Raw genomic sequence first — 19,922 nt, forward strand, 5'->3', positions numbered from 1 at the left:
CACTTCATTATTATTCCCATACCATTATTACTGAGAATCAGACTAATTTTGCTACCCTCTGCCTATTGGCTACTTAGCTTATTCAAACCTGTCTCAAAATACAACAATTTAAGACATAAAAAATGCTCTTTGACTAGAAATTACCTATAACTGGGCTAATAGCTCACTTACTCTGAAATAATGGGGCGACAGGTAGCCTAGTGTTTAGAGCATTGGACTTGTAACCGAAAGGTTGCAAGATCGCAATCCCCAAACTGACAAGGTAAAAATCTGTTGTTCTGCCACTGAACAAGGTATTAACCCACTATTCCTAGGCCGTCATTGAAAATAATAATGTGTTCTTAACTGACTTGCCTAGTTAAATAAATGTAAAATAAAATAAAATATGAACAAATGTGCACACGTGGCTACATGTAGCTCTCGCTTTGATCTCAAAACAAGAGCATCTACTCATGACAACTCATGCTGTAAACACAGTCCAGTTCAAAGTGAATGGCATAGATCCATATATATATACACACTGATCAAAAAAATAAAGGGAACACTAAAATAACACATCCTAGATCAGAATGAATGAAATAATCTTATTAAATACTTTTTTCTTTACATAGTTGAATGTGCTGACAACAAAATCACACAAAAATAATCAACGGAAATCCAATTTATCAACCCATGGAGGTCTGGATTTGGAGTAACACTCAAAATTAAAGTGGAAAACCACACTACAGGCTGATCCAACTTTGATGTAATGTCCTTAAAACAAGTCAAAATGAGGCTCAGTACTGTGTGTGGCCTCCACGTGCCTGTATGACCTCCCTACAATGCCTGGGTATGCTCCTGATGAGGTGGCGGATGGTCTCCTGAGGGATCTCCTCCCAGACCTGGACTAAAGCATCTGCCAACTCCTGGACAGTCTGTGGTGCAACGTGGCGTTGGTGGATGAAGCGAGACATGATGTCCCAGATGTGCTCAATTGGATTCAGGTCTGGGGAACGGGCGGGCCAGTCCATAGCATCAATGCCTTCCTCTTGCAGGAACTGCTGACACACTCCAGCCAAATGAGGTCTAGCATTGTCTTGCATTAGGAGGAAACCAGGGCCAACCGCACCAGTATATGGTCTCACAAGGGGTCTGAGGATCTCATCTCGGTACCTAATGGCAGTCAGGCTACCTCTGGCGAGCACATGGAGGGCTGTGCGGCCCCCCAAAGAAATGCCACCCCACACCATGACTGACCCACCGCCAAACCGGTCATGCTGGAGGATGTTGCAGGCAGCAGAACGTTCTCCACGGCGTCTCCAGACTCTGTCACGTCTGTCACATGTGCTCAGTGTGAACCTTCTTTCATCTGTGAAGAGCACAGGGCGCCAGTGGCGAATTTGCCAATCTTGGTGTTCTCTGGCAAATGCCAAACGTCCTGCACGGTGTTGGGCTGTAAGCACAACCCCCACCTGTGGACGTCGGGCCCTCATACCACCCTCATGGAGTCTGTTTCTGACCGTTTGAGCAGACACATGCACATTTGTGGCCTGCTGGAGGTCATTTTGCAGGGCTCTGGCAGTGCTCCTCCTGCTCCTCCTTGCACAAAGGCGGAGGTAGCGGTCCTGCTGCTGGGTTGTTGCCCTCCTACGGCCTCCTGATGTACTGGCCTGTCTCCTGGTAGCGCCTCCATGCTCTGGACACTACGCTGACAGACACAGCAAACCTTCTTGCCACAGCTCGCATTGATGTGCCATCCTGGATGAGCTGCACTACCTGAGCCACTTGTGTGGGTTGTAGACTCCATGCTACCACTAGAGTGAAAGCACCGCCAGCATTCGACAGTGACTAAAACATCAGCCAGGAAGCATAGGAACTGAGAAGTGGTCTGTGGTCCCCACCTGCAGAACCACTCCTTTATTGGGGGTGTCTTGCTAATTGCCTATAATTTCCACCTGTTGTCTATTCCATTTGCACAACAGCATGTGAAATGTATTGTCAATCAGTGTTGCTTCCTAAGTGGACAGTTTGATTTCACAGAAGTGTGATTGACTTGGAGTTACATTGTGTTGTTTAAGTGTTCCCTTTATTTTTTTGAGCAGTGTATATATACTATGGCAATGGTCTATTTGTATATACGTTGTAGGGATACTGCAGCTCTGATTGGTTAAGCTGCACCGGGGTCTATAGAGTACGGGCTGAGTCATGCCTGTCAATGCAATAGAATCCTTCTCCTGTTGTAAGAACGGACGCTGGAGATGAGAAGCAGGTTCAAGGAGTTGAACATTTATTGAACAGACAAGTGACAGAACAAGACCAGCATCCGTACAGGGGGGGACAAAGCGGCAATAATGTTGAAGCGGGGACCAACCTCGGGAACAGACAGATATAGGGGAGGTAATGAAAGCAGGTGATTGAGTCCAGGTGAGTCCAATGAATCGCTGATGCGCGGGACGAGGGAAACAGGTGTGCGTAATGATGGTGGCAGGAGTGTGTAGTGCTGGGCAGCCTGGTGCCAGGGAGGGAGAGCGGGAGCAGTCGTGACAACTGTGCATTCTGCCTACAAGAAAATCTCTTGCATAGTTAGTTTTGCATACTAAGTCTTGCATAGTTGGTTTTGTTTCGGTATGTTACATTGAAAGTGGCCAATATTGGCAATTCCCACAGTAGAAGGAAACATTGATAGTGTTAAATAAAGGGGAAAACTAGAATGTTGAATGAAGTTCAATCTCATGCTTCTCTGCGTGGGCTGATATTTCTTCTGTTGCTGCAGTCCCAGGGGAGCTGCACAGCTTAAAGGGAACATTGACCCCAAGTACTTCTCTGCAGCTGCCACCACAACATTTATTTCCTGTGACTCACGTTCCATCTCTGAGGAATAGTTGATAACCATTGCTATGAATGCTATGGAGCCAACCTTACTGAAACATACACTGAGTGTACAAAACATTAAGGACACCTTCCTAATATTAAGTTGCACCCTCCTTTGACCTCAGAACAGCCTCAATTCGTTGGGGCATGGACTCTACATGATGCCGAACGCATTCCACACTGATGCTGGCCCATATTGACTCTAATGCTTCCCACAGCTGTGTCAAGTTGGCTGGATGTCCTTTGGGTGGTGGACCATTCTTGATACACACAGGAAACTGTTGAGTGTGAAAAATTCAGCACTGTTGCAGTTGTTGACACAAACCAGTGTGCCTGGTACCTTCTACCATACCCCTTTCAAAGGCACTTACATATTTTGTCTTGCCCATTCTCACTCTGAATGGTACACATACACAATCGATGTCTCACAATCCGGTCAGTCTATAGCATGGAAAGAGAAGTTGTTCTTAATGTTTTGTCCACTCTGTATATCACTCATTGGCCTATTCCTCTATTCTGGCACAGATCTACTATTCACAGGGATCCTCTCAGAATCCCTCACCCTTCATCCACCCTCCTTTACCTTCTTCACTGCCTCAACATACGACACCTTCTGCACTACTCTGACCCTGGCCATCTCAACCTGCCTCTCTCGCACTGGACACCTCTGATCCAAAGATACAAGAGCACCCTACAGTTGACATACACCATTTTTTCCACTGAACTATTCCTCTGTCCCATGTCCTTCTGCACACTTCCCACATTTTGGAATCTCCCTCCTACACACTGCTGCAACATGCCCATAATTGTGACACCTAGAACACCGCAATGGATTCGGACCCAAAAGCTCTAAAAGCATAACTCATATATCATAACATTAATTTGGCAGGAAAATTCTAAATAAAATCTCAAAAGAACAGACTGCGCCAACTCTGTTTCACCACGCTCTCCACTGGGTCTGCCTGCGTTGCACCAAACGGCGGGCATCACAAACACCAGGAATCTTCAACTTCAATTGCTCCACCTCCACACTTAACGCTACCCCAGAAATCACTCCCTTCAATGATGCCCTGTTCCTAAGCGCAAAGCACGATACAGGTCTTTCCCCCAAGTTGTGTCGCACCGAGCGCCTGCTCCCTCTGATCTGAAGAAACACAAACAAACATCACAAGTCAACTTCAGGTTATCTTCACCGACACAACAGCACCCACCATCTTTTCCACCCAACCTGAAACCACCCATTGATCAGCCAAAAAGGCCTGGTTCCACCCTCTTCAAAAATCGCACTCCCACTGGGCCAAACGTATCTTTATTATAACCATGTCCATAAATGCAAGGCTGTAATTATGCTACAGCAACATTTTCAGTAACGTTTACAGAAACGTTTTACTTGCTATGACTGTGATATGTTTTTAGTATTTTTTTTTATCAACCTTGGTTGAATGCACTGATTGTAAGTTGCTAAGGACAAGAGCACCGCTAAATGACCATAATCTAAATATAAAAATGAAAACTTGCATGGGTAATTCCGGGAATACACTGTAAATTAGATTAACAAAGTACTGAGCAAAGGGTCTGAATACTTATGTAAATGTGATATTTCCGTTTTTTATGTTTTATAAATTTGCAAAAATGTCTAAAAACCTGTTTTTGCTTTGTCAATATGGGGTATTGTGTGTAGATTGATGAGGGAAATAAACAATCGAATCAATTTTAGAATAAGGATGTAACATAACAAAATGTGAAAAAAGTCAAGGGGTCTGAATACTTTCTGAATGCACTGTATATTTTTGTTCAGGATACATAAATTATTATTAACTCTCTCTCTCTTTCTTTCTCTCTCTCTGGTGTCCTTAAGTGACTAACAAAGCTTGTGCCAGGGAAACTAAGTACTGTTGCCTAATCCACGACCACGCTTGACCGTTGGCTAATGCGCCATTTCACTTGTCCTACTAACCTACATCAAGGTATCGGAAGGTGTTGATGTTTTTTGACAAACTGTTGCATTCATTGGTACTTTACTCAGAAATAATTAACAGAGTTTCAGATTAATGGGCCAATAGTGTAGTGAAGGTGTTTCAACAAAGGATGGCGCTGTTTGTTTTCTTTTTTCTTGTGCGTAAAAGCGCACCGATGGCACGAGTTTCCAGAAATGTGTCTTTCAATTCCAAGTTATCGACAAAACCGAGTCGTTCACTGACTGTCGGAACTTGTCAATACCTTACAAAAATGTGATGGTTAAACACATTGGAATAGAATACAAAATTACTATGGTCAATCAACCCCGAAAACTACAGTGAAGTGTGTGTGTGTGTGTGTGTGTGTGTGTGTGTGTGTGTGTGTGTGTGTGTGTGTGTGTGTGTGTGTGTGTGTGTGGTGTGTGTGTGTGTGTGTGTGTGTGTGTGTAATAATCTCAAAATATCGATACAATTCTTCAAATTTTAGGGTATGAGGAATCTTGCAGATATAGCTCCATATTTATCAAAATGACAATCTGTTTTAGGCCTATAATAAAATCTATTATTTATGAGGTAATGTAGTGTAAAATTATAATAGAGAAATTGATATTCGGGGTTAAAAGGTGTCACTGGTATTCTATCCATCCTGCGCTGCGCTTTTCTCCCAGCAGCACTATTCCTGGCGCGCTGTTGGTGGAACTCCCCACGTGGTTTCAACTCCTGTATAAAAACTTTCGGTGTTAGGTGGCTCCGTGTCGTGATTGCAAAGGAGAAAACTGTAAAGATAACAGCATCTCTTACTGGGCGCAGAGACGTCCCATAGCCAACTCACCAATAGACAGCGAAGACAGTGATCAAGGGATCAGTTGGTTATGGAATGGATTGCAATTTAGTTGGATTCCTAAAGTTGCGCTTATATGAGTGAATTGAATGTAAAGAGCAGTGGTAACCTCATATTTGGAACTTCACATCAGACGTTTCGAATACAAAGCCAGCGTACCGGTGAGATACGTTTGATAACTATGCGTGGTTTGCAAAGGATATGGACTGTAATAATTCGTTTTGATACGTTTGAAAACGCGGTAGAGCCATTCATTTAGTGATCATTTCAAGTTCGCTGGTCAAGACCAAAACCTCTGGAATTGTGCTTTAGATGAGAACTGGACTGATAGTGAGCTTTGGACAAAAAGGACCCAAGCCTAACAGGGCTGGAGATTAAGCAAATAACATAATATCTGTAATAATCATTAGCTCTTGGCAGCAAGATCTTTTGGAATGCAAAAACTACATGGACTGTTTTGGATTACCGTAACTTGTGCATCAATCATCGTTCCATGTGTATTCCCGGTGGCGCATAGTAGGATCATTATCGTGATACTTGTGAAGTAGCCTAACCCTCTAACTTTGCTCTCTGTATTCAGGAACCACTATTCCTTTCCAGCGTGCTTTGGAATTCCAGTCTCAAAAATAGAAAATGAAAAGATATAATCTCACACTGGCTTGTTTAATGGCTTGCATACTTTCAATCCGCTGTACCTTGGGGACAACGCGGGCGCGCATAACGGGGGCAGAGACTCAAACCGTCACCCAGGAGTCGTGCGCATCGTGTGGGTTGCCGGAGGCGTCAGAACGGGTGGACATAGACCTTTTGGAAGCAGTTAAGAGGCACATCTTGAACAGGTTACAAATGAGAGAAAGACCCAACATCACTCATCCTATTCCCAAGGCTGCAATGGTAACAGCGCTGAGGAGGCTTCACGCCGGTAAGGTACGGGAAGACGGGAGGGTTGAGATCCCCAACCTTGATGGACAAGCTTCCTACAGTAACGAGGTGCAAGGGGAGACGTCGGAGATAATCAGTTTTGCAGAATCAGGTAATTATCGATAATCGTATGATTCATATCACTAATTTGATCACCCCTTTTATCTCCCTTTATTTCTGAGTTATGATTCATTCAGTGACACACAGTACCTTACTGTAAAATTCTCTATATTTAACTGAAAAAGGTAAATGATACCATTATCGGAATGAATGAAATTAGTTGAGTGGAGGGGTTTGTATTTGACATGATTTTACTATAATTACAAGGGTTTTTTTGCTACGTAAATTGTTTCAACATTACAACATATTAATTAATAGTTGGTATTTTATATCACTTGCGCTTCTAGAGGTCTTAACAAAGGCTTCCAAACTGGCAGCAACTACAGGGCAAAACAGACCAAAAGTACATGGCAAAATGCTCAACCATTTAAGGTTTAAGACTTGATGCCAATCGATTCTGTTTTCTATACATTTTAAATTCATTGGGCACTATAATCACATAGGAGTTAAATTGGAACAGCATTATGACTCACAGGTGCAACAAATATAGCCTGTTACAATGCATACCTCAAAATATCTTAATAAGCCAGAAACAACAATACCATGCATCCACTAGAGGTCAAAACGTTTTTGGCTCTCCAAAGATATGCTTTGGTACTGTATTCCGCAACTAGCTTTCACATTCTCACGTCAGAATTAGACGTTCATCCACGTTTCTCAAAATAAAATGTAAGATGAAGTTTAATCATTAACTCCGAATGGTTAAGGTAAGGGTTAAGGTTTGGGATATAAAACAAAAATCTAAAAAACAACTTTCTGTCACTGAACATGCAAACTTCTGCATTAGAGGCTTACGCCCATCCTCCATCCCTGTCCATAATACCCAAACAAAACTGAAACCTACTTGAAGGTAACAGCACGCACTGTTACCCCTAGTGGCCAGTTGATGTGCTCAGACATGGATGAACTTCTAATACTGACTTGTATCATGGGTGACCTTCTTTGGGGTGGAATTACAGTACCATTAGAAATACAACAATTCTTTCCCTGCCCATAACATTTTCCCAAAATGCACCATAATTTGCAGTATACTGCGGTAAAATGTTTCAGAGTATTTTTCTGTTGATAATACCCCAAATTACAGGATAAATTACAGTTTTCCGTTACAGTGTAGACAATCAGCACGTTTTTCTGTGCTCAAATATATTGAGCACAGAAAAATGGGTTTCCTCAAAACTTTTGAATAATAACAGCACATTGGGGTTTACAGTGGACTCACACACAGGGCCAGATTAGCAAATCATAGATGGTTGTGCATCAGAAGTTTTTCTCTTGTTATGTCAGTCACTGACAGTAACTCAATTAGCCATGTCAGTTACCAATTTTTTGATTGGTAAGTTAGTCTAGCCAGCTATCTAAACTTGTAGTAATCATGGCCGAATACCGACCAGGCACGCAGGGCACGTTCCCAGGGGCCCTGACCCCCAGGGGGCCCCAATTTATTTTGTTTGTCACTTTCACTCAGATATCATTAACATGCCATAAGTCATGGCAGAATGTGTAGAATCGCAGGTAATCGCAGGTAATTAGTGTTAAAACTGCAAAAATTACTCCCTGCCCCATGGAAAATATTTATAATTGCAGAAAACTTGCTTTAAAACTGGAATATTTTCTCTACGTTACCCAACCAAGGCAGGGCCCCCCAGTTATCATGTGGGCCCTCCATTTCCTCTCCTCCCCCATCTGATGGTTATCAGTGCGGCAGCAGCAGGCTGTCTACACTTATTGAGAGCAGGCTCCTGAGTCCTCCTGTGGTTGCGTTTGCATTTAAAATATATATATATATATATATATAAAATATATATATATAAAATATATATACTACATATATAATATACAGTATATTTAGTTTTTAATTCTTTATTTTGTTTCCCTCTTGGGCCTCGGCCTCAGCCCCTGTAAGCCCCTGCATTAATCCGGCCCTGTACACACACACACTCTATGAGCTCTAATCTATCATCAGTTAGATAACTGAAATCAATAATTGACAGGTTAGTGAGGTGAGAACGTCCTATTTAACTGTTTTTTTTTTAAAGGTTTTTTAGCAGAGGAAGCATAGATGCCGGTCGCACAGTACGACGCTGCAGCACAAACAGTACAATCAGCTTGGATGGATTCCTAGCTGTTGCCTTCGAATGGGATTTTTTAAATTTTATTTAACCTTTAATTAACTAGGCAAGTCAGTTGAGAACAAATTCTTATTTACAATGACGACGTGCCCCGGCCAAACCCTAACGACGCTGGGCCAATTGTGTGCCGCCCTATGGGACTCTCATACATTTGGTATGTTACATAAGACAGGTTACGCGAACGTATAGCAACCCAAAGGTTACGTGTTTGAATCACATCACGGTCAACTTTAGCATCTAATTAGCAACTTTGCAATTACTTGCTACTTTTTAACTTCTTTGCAACTACTTAGCATGTTAGCTAACCCTTCCCTTAACCCTAATCTTAACCCTTTAACTTAACCCCCAACACTAACCTTAACCCCAACCTTAATCCTAACCCCTTACCCATAACCCCTTTAGCTAATATTAGCCACCTAACTAACATTAGTGTTAACTACCTAGCGACCTAGCTAACGTTAGCCACAACAAATTGGAATTTGTAACATATCATACATTTCGCAAATTCATAACATATTGTAGGAATTGCAATTTGTAACAAATTGTACGAATTGCAAATTAATACATACCATATGAAACGTAACATACTAATTGGAGTGTGCCAGAACTACATTTTACTATGTTACATCTACCTCTGAGTCCATGTTAAACGCAAGGCAATTATTAGGTGAGCACCCCCGGTTGTGGGTTCGGGTGATGGAGAGATGGAGGAGGAGGGTGCATGGTGTGCCCATATCACAGTTTTCTAAAGAATGTTTTTGTCATATAATGGTTCACCAACCAGGCCTCTTTGCTTTTGCCATTATTCACGACACCTTTGAGCCTTTGTGCAGCATTGTGCCATGGAACTGGCTTTGCTCCCTGTTCTGTAGACCCCCCTCTGCCTTCAGGCCAGCTGGCACTCACCCCCAGAGCCCAGAGTCCAGACTGCCTGCCAGGGCATGGAGAGAGGGACAAGGCCCCTAGAGCGACCTGGAGAGAGGCAGCTAGACCAGGCCCAGGCACAGGCCGGGTGATGTCACAGTCAAAGATCAAGGTGTGCTGCTAGGGGCCAAGGGAAGTTTGTGGTGGGCATTACTGGTTGGCTGGTAGGGCTGAGAGGAGTTTGTGCTGGGCATTACTGGTTGGCTGGTAGGGGCTGAGGGGAGTTTGTGCAGGGCATTACTGGATGACTGATAGGGGCTGAGAGGAGTTTGTGCAGGGCATTACTGGATGACTGATAGGGGCTGAGAGGAGTTTGTGCAGGGCATTACTGGATGACTGATAGGGGCTGAGAGGAGTTTGTGCTGAGCATTACTGGATGACTGATAGGGGCTGAGAGGAGTTTGTGCTGGGCATTACTGGATGACTGATAGGGGCTGAGAGGAGTTTGTGCTGGGCATTACTGGATGACTGATCGGGGCTGAGAGGAGTTTGTGCTGGGCATTACTGGATGACTGATAGGGGCTGAGAGGAGTTTGTGCTGGGCATTACTGGATGACTGCGAAGTATCAGGCCAAAGTATTCTGTGAGGTGTGTGGGACGCTGTCCTATTTTATTCACATAGTTTTAACTGTATGGTTTTCAGCCTGCTAGGAGCTAGGAGGCAGCTATTGCTCTCAGTCACCAATCAGTCTTAGACTGCATAGCGGAGCAGAGGCTGAGACTGAGCTCACTGCCAACGTTCCAGGTAAGGAACAGTGCCAACCCCCCGTCTCTTATGACACGGTCCCGCGGGCCCTCGCTTTGGCGGCGGGATTCGGTGTCCCGTAACCACGGGAGCGAAGCGGAGGGCAGGGGGAGATGTGAGCATCTCGATTGTCGTTGGTATAGCCGTTTGGACCGGTTGAACTCCCTGTGACTCCAGTCCAAGTAACGGAATTAAGACTTCATTATTGGATGTCATTAACTCTGGCCCAGTCTCCGGGTTGTATCCCAAATGGCACCCTATTCCCTATATAGTGCACTACTTTTAACCAGAGCCATATGGGCCATGGTAAAAATGTGTGCACTATAGAGGGAATAGGGTGCCATTTGGGATGCAACCTTGCAGGGCTATAGGGCTGGCTTCTGGGTTTACTCTGGGACACAGTCTTTCATGAAGAAACATCAATCATGCCCTGTCTGGAGCTGCTCCAGGCATTTTCCACATCACACTCAATCCATGCACCCCCCCCCCCCCCTCAACCCCCTCCCTGTGTGTCATTTCTCCACCACTACCACCAAAGCAGCTCACTAACTGCTGGCCAAATGGAGCTCACCCTGACCTGCTGTGCTCTTTCCCCCTCTCCTATTTCCCTGTGTGGAATTCCTGGAGTGCAGAGCTGAGCGTTGTGCTCCAGCAGCCTAAGGGATGCCTGTCAGAGCCGTGTGTGTGTGTCACTGCGAGGCGAGGCTCCTGTCAAAGCAGCGGTGCTCCGCGATGTGTGGTCTCTGTTGACACAGACTTTGAGTAATGAGCATAGCACCCTGCTACATACACCCTGCCTATGTTGCGCACATGCACACACAAACACACATACACACACTGACTGCCGGCGCATCTGCCTTCCTGCCTCCCTGATTACCTGCTTACCTACCTGTCTGCCTGATTTCCCGCCTGTTTACCTACCTGTCTGCCTGATTTCCCGCCTGTTTACCTACCTGTATGCCTGATTTCCCGCCTGCTTACCGACCTGTCTGCCTGTCGGCCTGCCTTGTTGTTGTGTTGATAGCGCAGGTGGGGACACGCTGAGGCAGCTGTAGCTCCAGCAGAGAAAGAGAGGCCCACCCAGATGTCACCCTCCCTTCACCTGCCCTGCCCTAACCATGCCTGGCCCAGGAGCACATTGACCCCAGGCACACTCCGAATCAGGAAGCACACCTCCTGGTTTAACTGGTCTCCTCCCTAACCTCCTTCCTCACCTCGCTTCCCCCCTCACCTTCCCACAGCCTGTAGTCAGTGCACACCAGGGTTAAAGCACCTGGCTATGTGTTTTTGTGGTATTTTAGAAAATGAAAGAAAAGCTAAATAGTTTAAGTGTTTTCTAGAAGGATGATTCTCAATCCACTTCAGCATCCATTTTAATGTGGCCACCCACTGGGCACACACTGGTTGAATCAATGTTGTTTCCATGTCTTTTCAATGAAATTGAACCAACGTGGAAAAGATGTTGAATTTACGTCTGTGGCCAGTGGGCAGTCTCAGTGGGCAGTCTCAGATACCCTAACTTGTGGGTCATTAAACATGTATGTTATTTTTTTCCCAGATGGAATATAAAGCTTCACCACATTTTTTTTTTTACAAGATCATATGACCATGCTTCAGACTGGAGTATCTTTGTAGTCAGAGATTCAGACTGCCATCTCTCCCCACCCAGCACTTCATTGCCTCACATACACTGTCACTCAGGGTACAGATAGAGAAACGCCCTGGCCTAGAAGCTCCCCTGTTGATCACTGGGAGCTGTTGAGGCAAGCAGCAAGGCATGGTAGTAAATGAGGCGAGGTTAGATACTCCTTACCTCGGGCCATGACAGCAGTTAAAACAGGGGAAAACTGTTATTGAGTCAATGCCTTTAGATCTACACTTCTGATGCATTTCCACACATACAGTTCTTCTTACGTACTTGATACTGCACCCTGAGGGTTCGATGTCGATGTTGCTGAAATGCATGCACCTTGTGCTTTTGTTGTTGCCACAGGGATGTGTTTGTTTGTGTGTGTGTGTGTGTGTGTGTGTGTGTGTGTGTGTGTGTGTGTGTGTGTGTGTGTTACTTTGGCTCCCAGCTGACGTACTGTAGCGGGAGGCAGAACTAGTCTGAACAGGTCTGTGTGAAATGAATGTAAAATCACTGTTACTGGAGTACGTTGTAAACGTAGGATTGCTTTAAAAGGACCATCTTTGGTGGTCAGCTGTTGACACCAACTCACGCTAATCAGTGTGTAAACAAAGACATTTGGCCGCTTCAACATGTGCTCAGCTGTAGCCGATCCTGGCTAACCCCCAGACAGAACCCTCTCGGTTTTCACAGTAATTTGGAAGACATAATTAGGCTTCAAAAAAGATACGGCCGACTCCAAACTCCATTATGCCTTAGACATTTGGAATCTCTTCATTGTGTCATTTTAGAAAGTGGCCAATGTCATGCAAATGTATTTTATTTTTGCCTCATCATGCTATTGGTTAGTTGGGCCACGCGCTCAATGCCAGGCAGTAGCGAGGCTGTCTCCTAATACCTCAATGGAGTCTTTATGCTGTCAGTCTCAGAGGCTCCGGGGAGCTCAGGGGGTTTCACAGCAGTGCCTCACACACACGCATGCATGCACGCACACACGCACACACACACAAACAGCAAACTCAATTAACCCCCTGGGGCCCGGGCCTTGTCCACCCCCCTCCTCCACTCTCATAGTGTTCACAATCAGACCTGAGGCCAACTGGGCCTGCTCCCAGAACTGGGCTGTCAGGAGGAACAGACTGTAAGGAACTAGGCTAACGGCATGTGATGTATGAGAAAGAGAGTGGTGATGGAGGAGAGGAGAGACAGAAGTGACTGAAGTGCTCTTTCTGGCTCCCTGCTTGGGGCTCCCTGTGAATGTTTGTCCACTTTCTTTCCCTCTTACGAATGACACTCATATGTAGTGTGACATAACTTTAATTCACAGAGACACAAGTTGGAATACTGTGTGGATTTCATCCTCCTGTCCTGTTTTACTTTGTGAATCTTGTCAGATTTTCTAACTTGCCCTTTAAAATGGTCAGTTTATTCTCTTGACCCTTGACTGTACGGTATATATCACTAAACCCACGTTTCTCTCTCTTCTCGATCAGATGAGCTGGCTTCATCTCAAGCCTCTAAGTCCAGCCTCCACTTCCTCATCTCCAGTGAAGGGAACCAGAACCTGCATGTGTCTCAGGCCAACCTGTGGCTCTACTTCAGGCTGCTGCCCACCGGCTCCGAGAAAGGGCCTCGACGCAAAGTCACAGTTAAAATCCACTACCATGAGGCAGGGACTGGAGCTGCAGGTGGAGCCAGGGGAGGGACAGGGCCAGGGGCAGGGGGAGGAGGTCGGTGGACCCTAGTGGAGAAGCGTGTGGACCTAAAGCGCAGCGGCTGGCACACCTTCCCTCTGTCAGAGGCAGTGAGGGCCCTGTTTGGTAAGGGTGGCCGGCGGCAGGACCTGGAGGTGCGTTGTGAGGGCTGTGAGGCATTCAACGTGGTTCCTATCTTAGTTGACCCAGCAGAACCCTCACACAGGCCCTTTCTGGTGGTTCGGGCACGGCAGGTGGAAGGGAACCACCGCATCAGGAAGAGGGGGCTGGAGTGTGACGGGAGCAGTGGAGGCCTGTGCTGCAGACGACAGTTCTACATAGACTTTCGCCTCATTGGCTGGAACGACTGGATCATCGCACCCGCGGGTTACTACGGTAACTACTGCGAGGGAAGCTGCCCGGCGTACATGGCGGGGGTACCGGGGTCGGCGTCATCGTTCCACACGGCAGTGGTCAACCAGTACCGGATGAGGGGCATGAGCCCCGGCTCGGTCAACTCCTGTTGTATCCCCACCAAGCTCAGTACCATGTCTATGCTGTACTTCGACGATGAGTACAACATAGTAAAACGAGACGTGCCCAATATGATAGTGGAAGAGTGTGGCTGTGCCTGAGTTTCTGTGACTTTTTAAACTTTGAAAGTTAAATCAAACGACGATAGTCAAAATGTCTTGTACAAAAATACCTTTTTGTATGACACACATATAAATATATAGTTATATGGAAGCACACCAACAGGTACACACAAACAAGATGTATTTATGCTTTGTTGTATTTATCTGGCTGAGCGAGGCCAGGTTCTGTCCATTCCATGTTAAGAACTTCAGAACGGTTCCAGAGTTTTGGGAAGAGAAGGAAATGGTTGATCACCAAATGATAACATTTTTCTAGTTTGCCATTTCTAGAGGAAAAATAATGGTCCTTCATCTCTTCTCTGATGAAGATGGAAAGAAAAGCGCTTAGTGAAGCAACACACCAGGACATTGACTAAACAAAAGCACTGACAATGATAATTCATCAGCTTATATAATTCAGAAACACCAGCACTTCCATAAAGAATGTCATAAAGACACTGTGACTGTCTGATCCTGTGGAATTATAACATAAACTGTATCAGCAAGCGCTTATTATTGAATAAAGCTTTTCCAGGACTACACTCCTGTCCAAGTGAGGTAACGACACAACATTGACATATTGTTGTTGACATTGGACCACGTTCTTTCCTCCTGCTTGTGTAAGTGTCTGTCTGTCTGTCTGTCTGTCTGTCTGTCTGTCTGTCTGTCTGTCTGTCTGTCTGTCTGTCTGTCTGTCTGTCTGTCTGTCTGTCTGTCTGTCTGTCTGTCTGTCTGTCTGTCTGTCTGTCTGTCTGTCTGTCCATGCTGCAAGCAATCGCTCACTAAGTTCAAAGGTGAAGATGGACCTTTGTGCAAACTGCACTACATACACTTAATCCTGAGAACGGAGAGTCCCCACTGCCCCTACTTGTTCCAATAAAGTGGACCTCGAAGTGGCGATGAGTTGTTTGTTAGGCCCCAACAGGGCATGATGGTGCAGTGCAGCACTTGCAGACTAAACTCTTTAAATGCACACTCCCACTCCTAATAGCACTTGCATATTGAAATGCCTTCAAAGTGGTACTGAGTGTCCTGTCATAAATAAGTGCCACATGATCTATGCAATGTATAGTAACCCACCCATGCCCACCCATACAACTGAACATACCAGACTGAACTGAACTGAACTTTCTCCTCCTCCTATGCTAATGTAACTCCTATCAAATACTTGAAATGTGATCTTTCGCTTCCTTTTTTTCAAAGCGAATGATTGTTATGACATTTGCACTGAAAAGTTGCGGGATTAGTTAATAAACAAACTGCCATTGAGAAGTTATTTTTATAGAAGTAAATTGACATTCTTTGTTTAATAAAGTAATTTACCTACACAGCAAATTCTCCAGTGTTAAATCCACACTGAGAGTGTTAAATTAACACTGAATGTGTTGGCCCGTATCGGCACTGGAACAGTGTTAAATTAACACACTGATATGTGTAAAGCCTCATTTCCCAGCATCCCTTGCCTTTTGAGGTTCATATTAATAATTGTTTGTTTCAATATCTATGTTTTTGCATGTACATTAATTGATTGATTAATCCTATTATTCTCAAATATAAATTAGATACATTTTCTAAACTAATCCAATATGTTACTTGGATTTGTTGCACCTGTTACTGAAATGGTTGTTCCAGTTTAGATGCTTTCGCTAGTCTCATATTTCAGTCTTCCCAACCCTGGTAGTTGCATATGATAAAAAATTCAGAATGTTGGATATCCCCACTCTGGCTAGAGTTCAATCGGAATTACACAGCATTATACAAGCCAGCATAATGTGACAGGTTGCATGAATAAGGCAAAAATGTTGGGTTGTTTGGATTACCCAACATGGGTTAATTTAACCATGAATTTAGTTTTTATTCACCTTCATGCTGGGTTGACCAAATAGCTCTGTCTTTTCTAATGTCATCTATCGGTTAATTTCAGGAGGCAGGACTTATTAAGGGCATGGTTTTTATAAAGTTATTTTTGGCCATGTGAGATTAAATGTAATTCCTGTTGATAATGTAAGTTTGTACACTGCAATGTAACATTTCTATGAATATTATTGTACATTACATATTCTAATACAAAAATATTAACATTATGATTTACATATAGCAAGAAAGTGTTAACTATCCTATTGGAGAGATCACATTTGCATCGGCTTTTAAGGTACTCACACATTTCTGTACACTTTATTAACATTACCAAAGTGTTAGTGTTCAACCATAACATGCAATAACAATTCAACAGAACAGATTAACTGGAATTACATTTACTCTCATGGGTGGCCCAAAATAACTTGCTGAAAGTCACGCCCCTAAAAAGCCAAGCCTCCATGTCTTGTGATCTGACCTGCTGGGTCATATCTCAATAAACAAGCGTCAACAAACCAAACTTGGTCTTAAAAAATAATAACTAAATGACCCAATGCCTGCAACCCAGCAGTTGGTTCATGCAAACAACCCAGTATTATTTTGTTTATGTCCTCAAAATAAGGCCTCATGAAATACATATTGTATTTTTTTAATAATTACATTTTAATTTTGGTATTTTAATTTAGGATTTCACCTGGTTAAGACCACAGGACTGTAAGTGGATGAATGCAACAAAGCTTGTCTCTGTCACTAACAAATTCAGTCATGGGTGATAACTCCACAACTTACTCGAAATGCAAAGCACTCTGGGAAATATGGAAATCAAGCTTTACACTAAGCAGTGTGTTAATTCAACACTGTTCAGTGTCTATACGGGTCCACACTTTCAGTGTTAATTTAACTCTGGGGAATTTGCTGTGTAATAATGGAACCAAAGAGGCCAAGATTATTTTAGCTTGATCATAAGAGGCCTAATCTACGTATCAGGGTACACTATGATGATTTCATTTCTTAGTTCTATTATTTCCTTTCTCTATCTATTTTGTACAATAAACATGTGGAACACTTAATTTTTCATCTTTAATTCTATTTTTTCAGTTTTTCTATTTAATAAAAATATATTTTTAGTTCCTGTTTCAGAATAATTTAGTCGTGTAAATGTCATCTGTACAGTTTATGTAAAATAAAATGTGTTTTCTTAAAATATTTTGTAACTTTAAAATAAATTCTTACTCTGCATTATTATTGTATTCTCCAGTGTTGTGGTCGAAATCCTTTTAGTGAGTCCTTTCAGGCACTCAATTCAGCAGCTTCTAGATTTGGAAAGTAAACAAAGGAACTTCAATAGCAATCTGCATCTATACTGCTCCACATGTAAAACATCTCACTGTCAGTGTCAGGACTTTGCCCCTTGCTTACTAGCTGTACTATTCCGCATCATTTGCTGAAGTGGTGAAAAAGCTAACTGGTAAGCATGTAACTGTCTGTCAGAACAGTACTAGTTGTACCTAGCTGTCCGTCATTTGCTGAATGTAATACAGCTGAGAGACAGACGGTCACATATCATCTTAATTTCTGATGCTCCCCTATCAGTGTTGTGCTGGTGGGTTGGGTAGGTTTAATTTGGGAAACAGTACAGATTTGAGAGATCCTAGGGGCAGCAGCGTGTAGCCACATGGCCTTATTACATCACAGCCAACGGGTTCCCCTGAAAGAGTCTTATTTGACTGTTGCTGTTTATCAGAGCCACAGGCTAAGGTTGCCAGAATGCCAGTTGTAGCTATGTGTACAGATGTAGGATCTTAATTCGAGCCAGTTTTCTAGAGCAGGAAAATAATCCTGCAGCAACAGTAAATGTGAATTATTATGTGGATTATAATTAATGGACATTTTTGGAGAGGTTGAAAAAACATTTGTCAGGGAAAATCAAGTCTGAAATTTCAAAGTGGAAATTACAAACTTTAGAAGCCTTTTTAAACTTTAGACACACTACAAGTTTTAAATGTCTTGCATTGCAGGATCGTGCAACAGGGTGATCAAATTAAGATCCTTTATCTCTAAATACCATGTGCAAACAGAATGGGCCTGCACACCTACTAACCCATCGAGTGTTTCTGCAATGCAACGATCTTCTTGCAACACAAGCAAAACATACACAAGCACAAACCACGCGTTCGCAAAAACATTGCTTGAGATAATTGGTTGAAATGTGTCCATGTGGATGTGCCAAGTGGATGAGATAGATATCTACACCTGACGCCGGCCTGTAGGGTGAATAACATGTTTGGGACTGGGAGAGAGGGACGGTTCAATTTAACACTTTGCTTGAACTGAATGAGTCAGTAAGAAAGAGCGAGAGAGTGAGAGAGGGAGAGAGAGAGGAAGAGAAAAAAAAGTTTGTTGGAGGAGGAATAATTGTCTGGGGCTGTTTTTCATGGTTTGGGCTAGGCCCCTTAGTTCCAGTGAAGGGAAATGTTAACGGTACAGCAGACAATGGGATTCTAGACGATTCTGTGCTTCCAACTTTGTGGCATCAGTTTGGGAAGGCCCTTTCCTGTTTCAGCATGACAATGCCCCCTTGCACAAAGCAAGGTCCATACAGAAATGGTTTTTTGAGATTGGTGTGGAAGAACTTGACTGGCCTGCACAGAGCCCTGACCTCAACCCCATTGAACACCTTTGGGATGAATTGGAATGCCGACTGCAAGCCAGGCCTAATCGCCCAACATCAGTGCCCGACCTCACTAATGCTCTTGTGGCTGAATGGAAGCAAGTCCCCGCAGCAATGTTCCAACATCTAGTGGAAAGCCTTCCCAGAAGAGTGGAGGCTGTTATAGCAGCAAAGGAGGGACCAACTCCATAATAATGCCCATGATTTTGAAATGAGATGTTCGACGAGCAGGTGTCCACATACTTTTGGTCATGTAGTGTATCATCAGGAATGTTATTTTCTTGAAGGGGGGGTTGACACAGTGAATCAATAACGTCAAGGTTCTTCCCTCTGTAGGAAAACAACTAGAGCCTTGTCACTAACCATCCCCCACTCCCCCTCATCCCCCCTAGCTCAAAAAGTCTCACCCCCTCCTTCCTCCATCTTGACCTACTGACTCCCAGACCACTGAGGTACACTCAGGGCCACAAAGCCTTCGTTTGTGTGTCGTTCAGTGCCTAGCCTAGCTCAGCGCCAGCCAGCTCAGGGATCACCTCCACCCTCCACAGGAGCCCCCCGACCACAGCATTGGCCATGGCTGTGAAAGAGCTGATAGTCCAATATGCCACATAGACAGGAGGTTAGGGTTGGACAGGGAATTATGGTTAGACAGGGAATTAGGGTTAGACAGGGAATTAGGGTTAGACCGGGAATTAGGGTTAGACAGGGGGTTAGGGTTAGACAGGGAATTAGGGTTAGACAGGGAATTAGGGTTAGACAGGGGGTTAGGGTTAGACAGGGAATTAGGGTTAGACAGGGAATTAGGGTTAGACAGGGGGTTAGGGTTAGACAGGGAATTAGGGTTAGACAGGGAATTAGGGTTAGACAGAGGGTTAGGGTTAGACAGGGAATTAGGGTTAGACAGGGAATTAGGGTTAGACAGGGAATTAGGGTTAGACAGGGGGTTA

The 19,922-nt window shown here is 44.1% G+C and overlaps 1 protein-coding gene across 1 annotated transcript; it reads left to right on the forward strand.

Moving 5' to 3' along the window:
- Positions 1-5,561: 5,561 nt before the first annotated feature.
- On the forward strand, positions 5,562-17,388 carry LOC106582303 (inhibin beta B chain). The gene is made up of 2 exons (XM_014165253.3): positions 5,562-6,682; positions 13,612-17,388. Exons 1-2 carry the CDS (start codon positions 6,283-6,285, stop codon positions 14,445-14,447), a joined length of 1,236 nt encoding a protein of 411 aa, XP_014020728.1. The 5' UTR covers positions 5,562-6,282; the 3' UTR covers positions 14,448-17,388.
- Positions 17,389-19,922: the final 2,534 nt, after the last annotated feature.

This window comes from Salmo salar, chromosome 21, assembly GCF_965601325.2.
Source record: "Salmo salar chromosome 21, fSalSal1, whole genome shotgun sequence".
In the NCBI taxonomy this organism is placed as follows: Eukaryota; Metazoa; Chordata; class Actinopteri; order Salmoniformes; family Salmonidae; genus Salmo; species Salmo salar.

Bases quoted from the DNA above. Each gene is read 5' to 3' on its own strand.
- LOC106582303 (XM_014165253.3), top strand. From the start codon at position 6,283: ATGAAAAGATATAATCTCACACTGGCTTGTTTAATGGCTTGCATACTT. The intron at 6,683-13,611 runs GTAATTATCGAT...CTTCTCGATCAG, and splicing joins AATCAGTTTTGCAGAATCAG to ATGAGCTGGCTTCATCTCAA.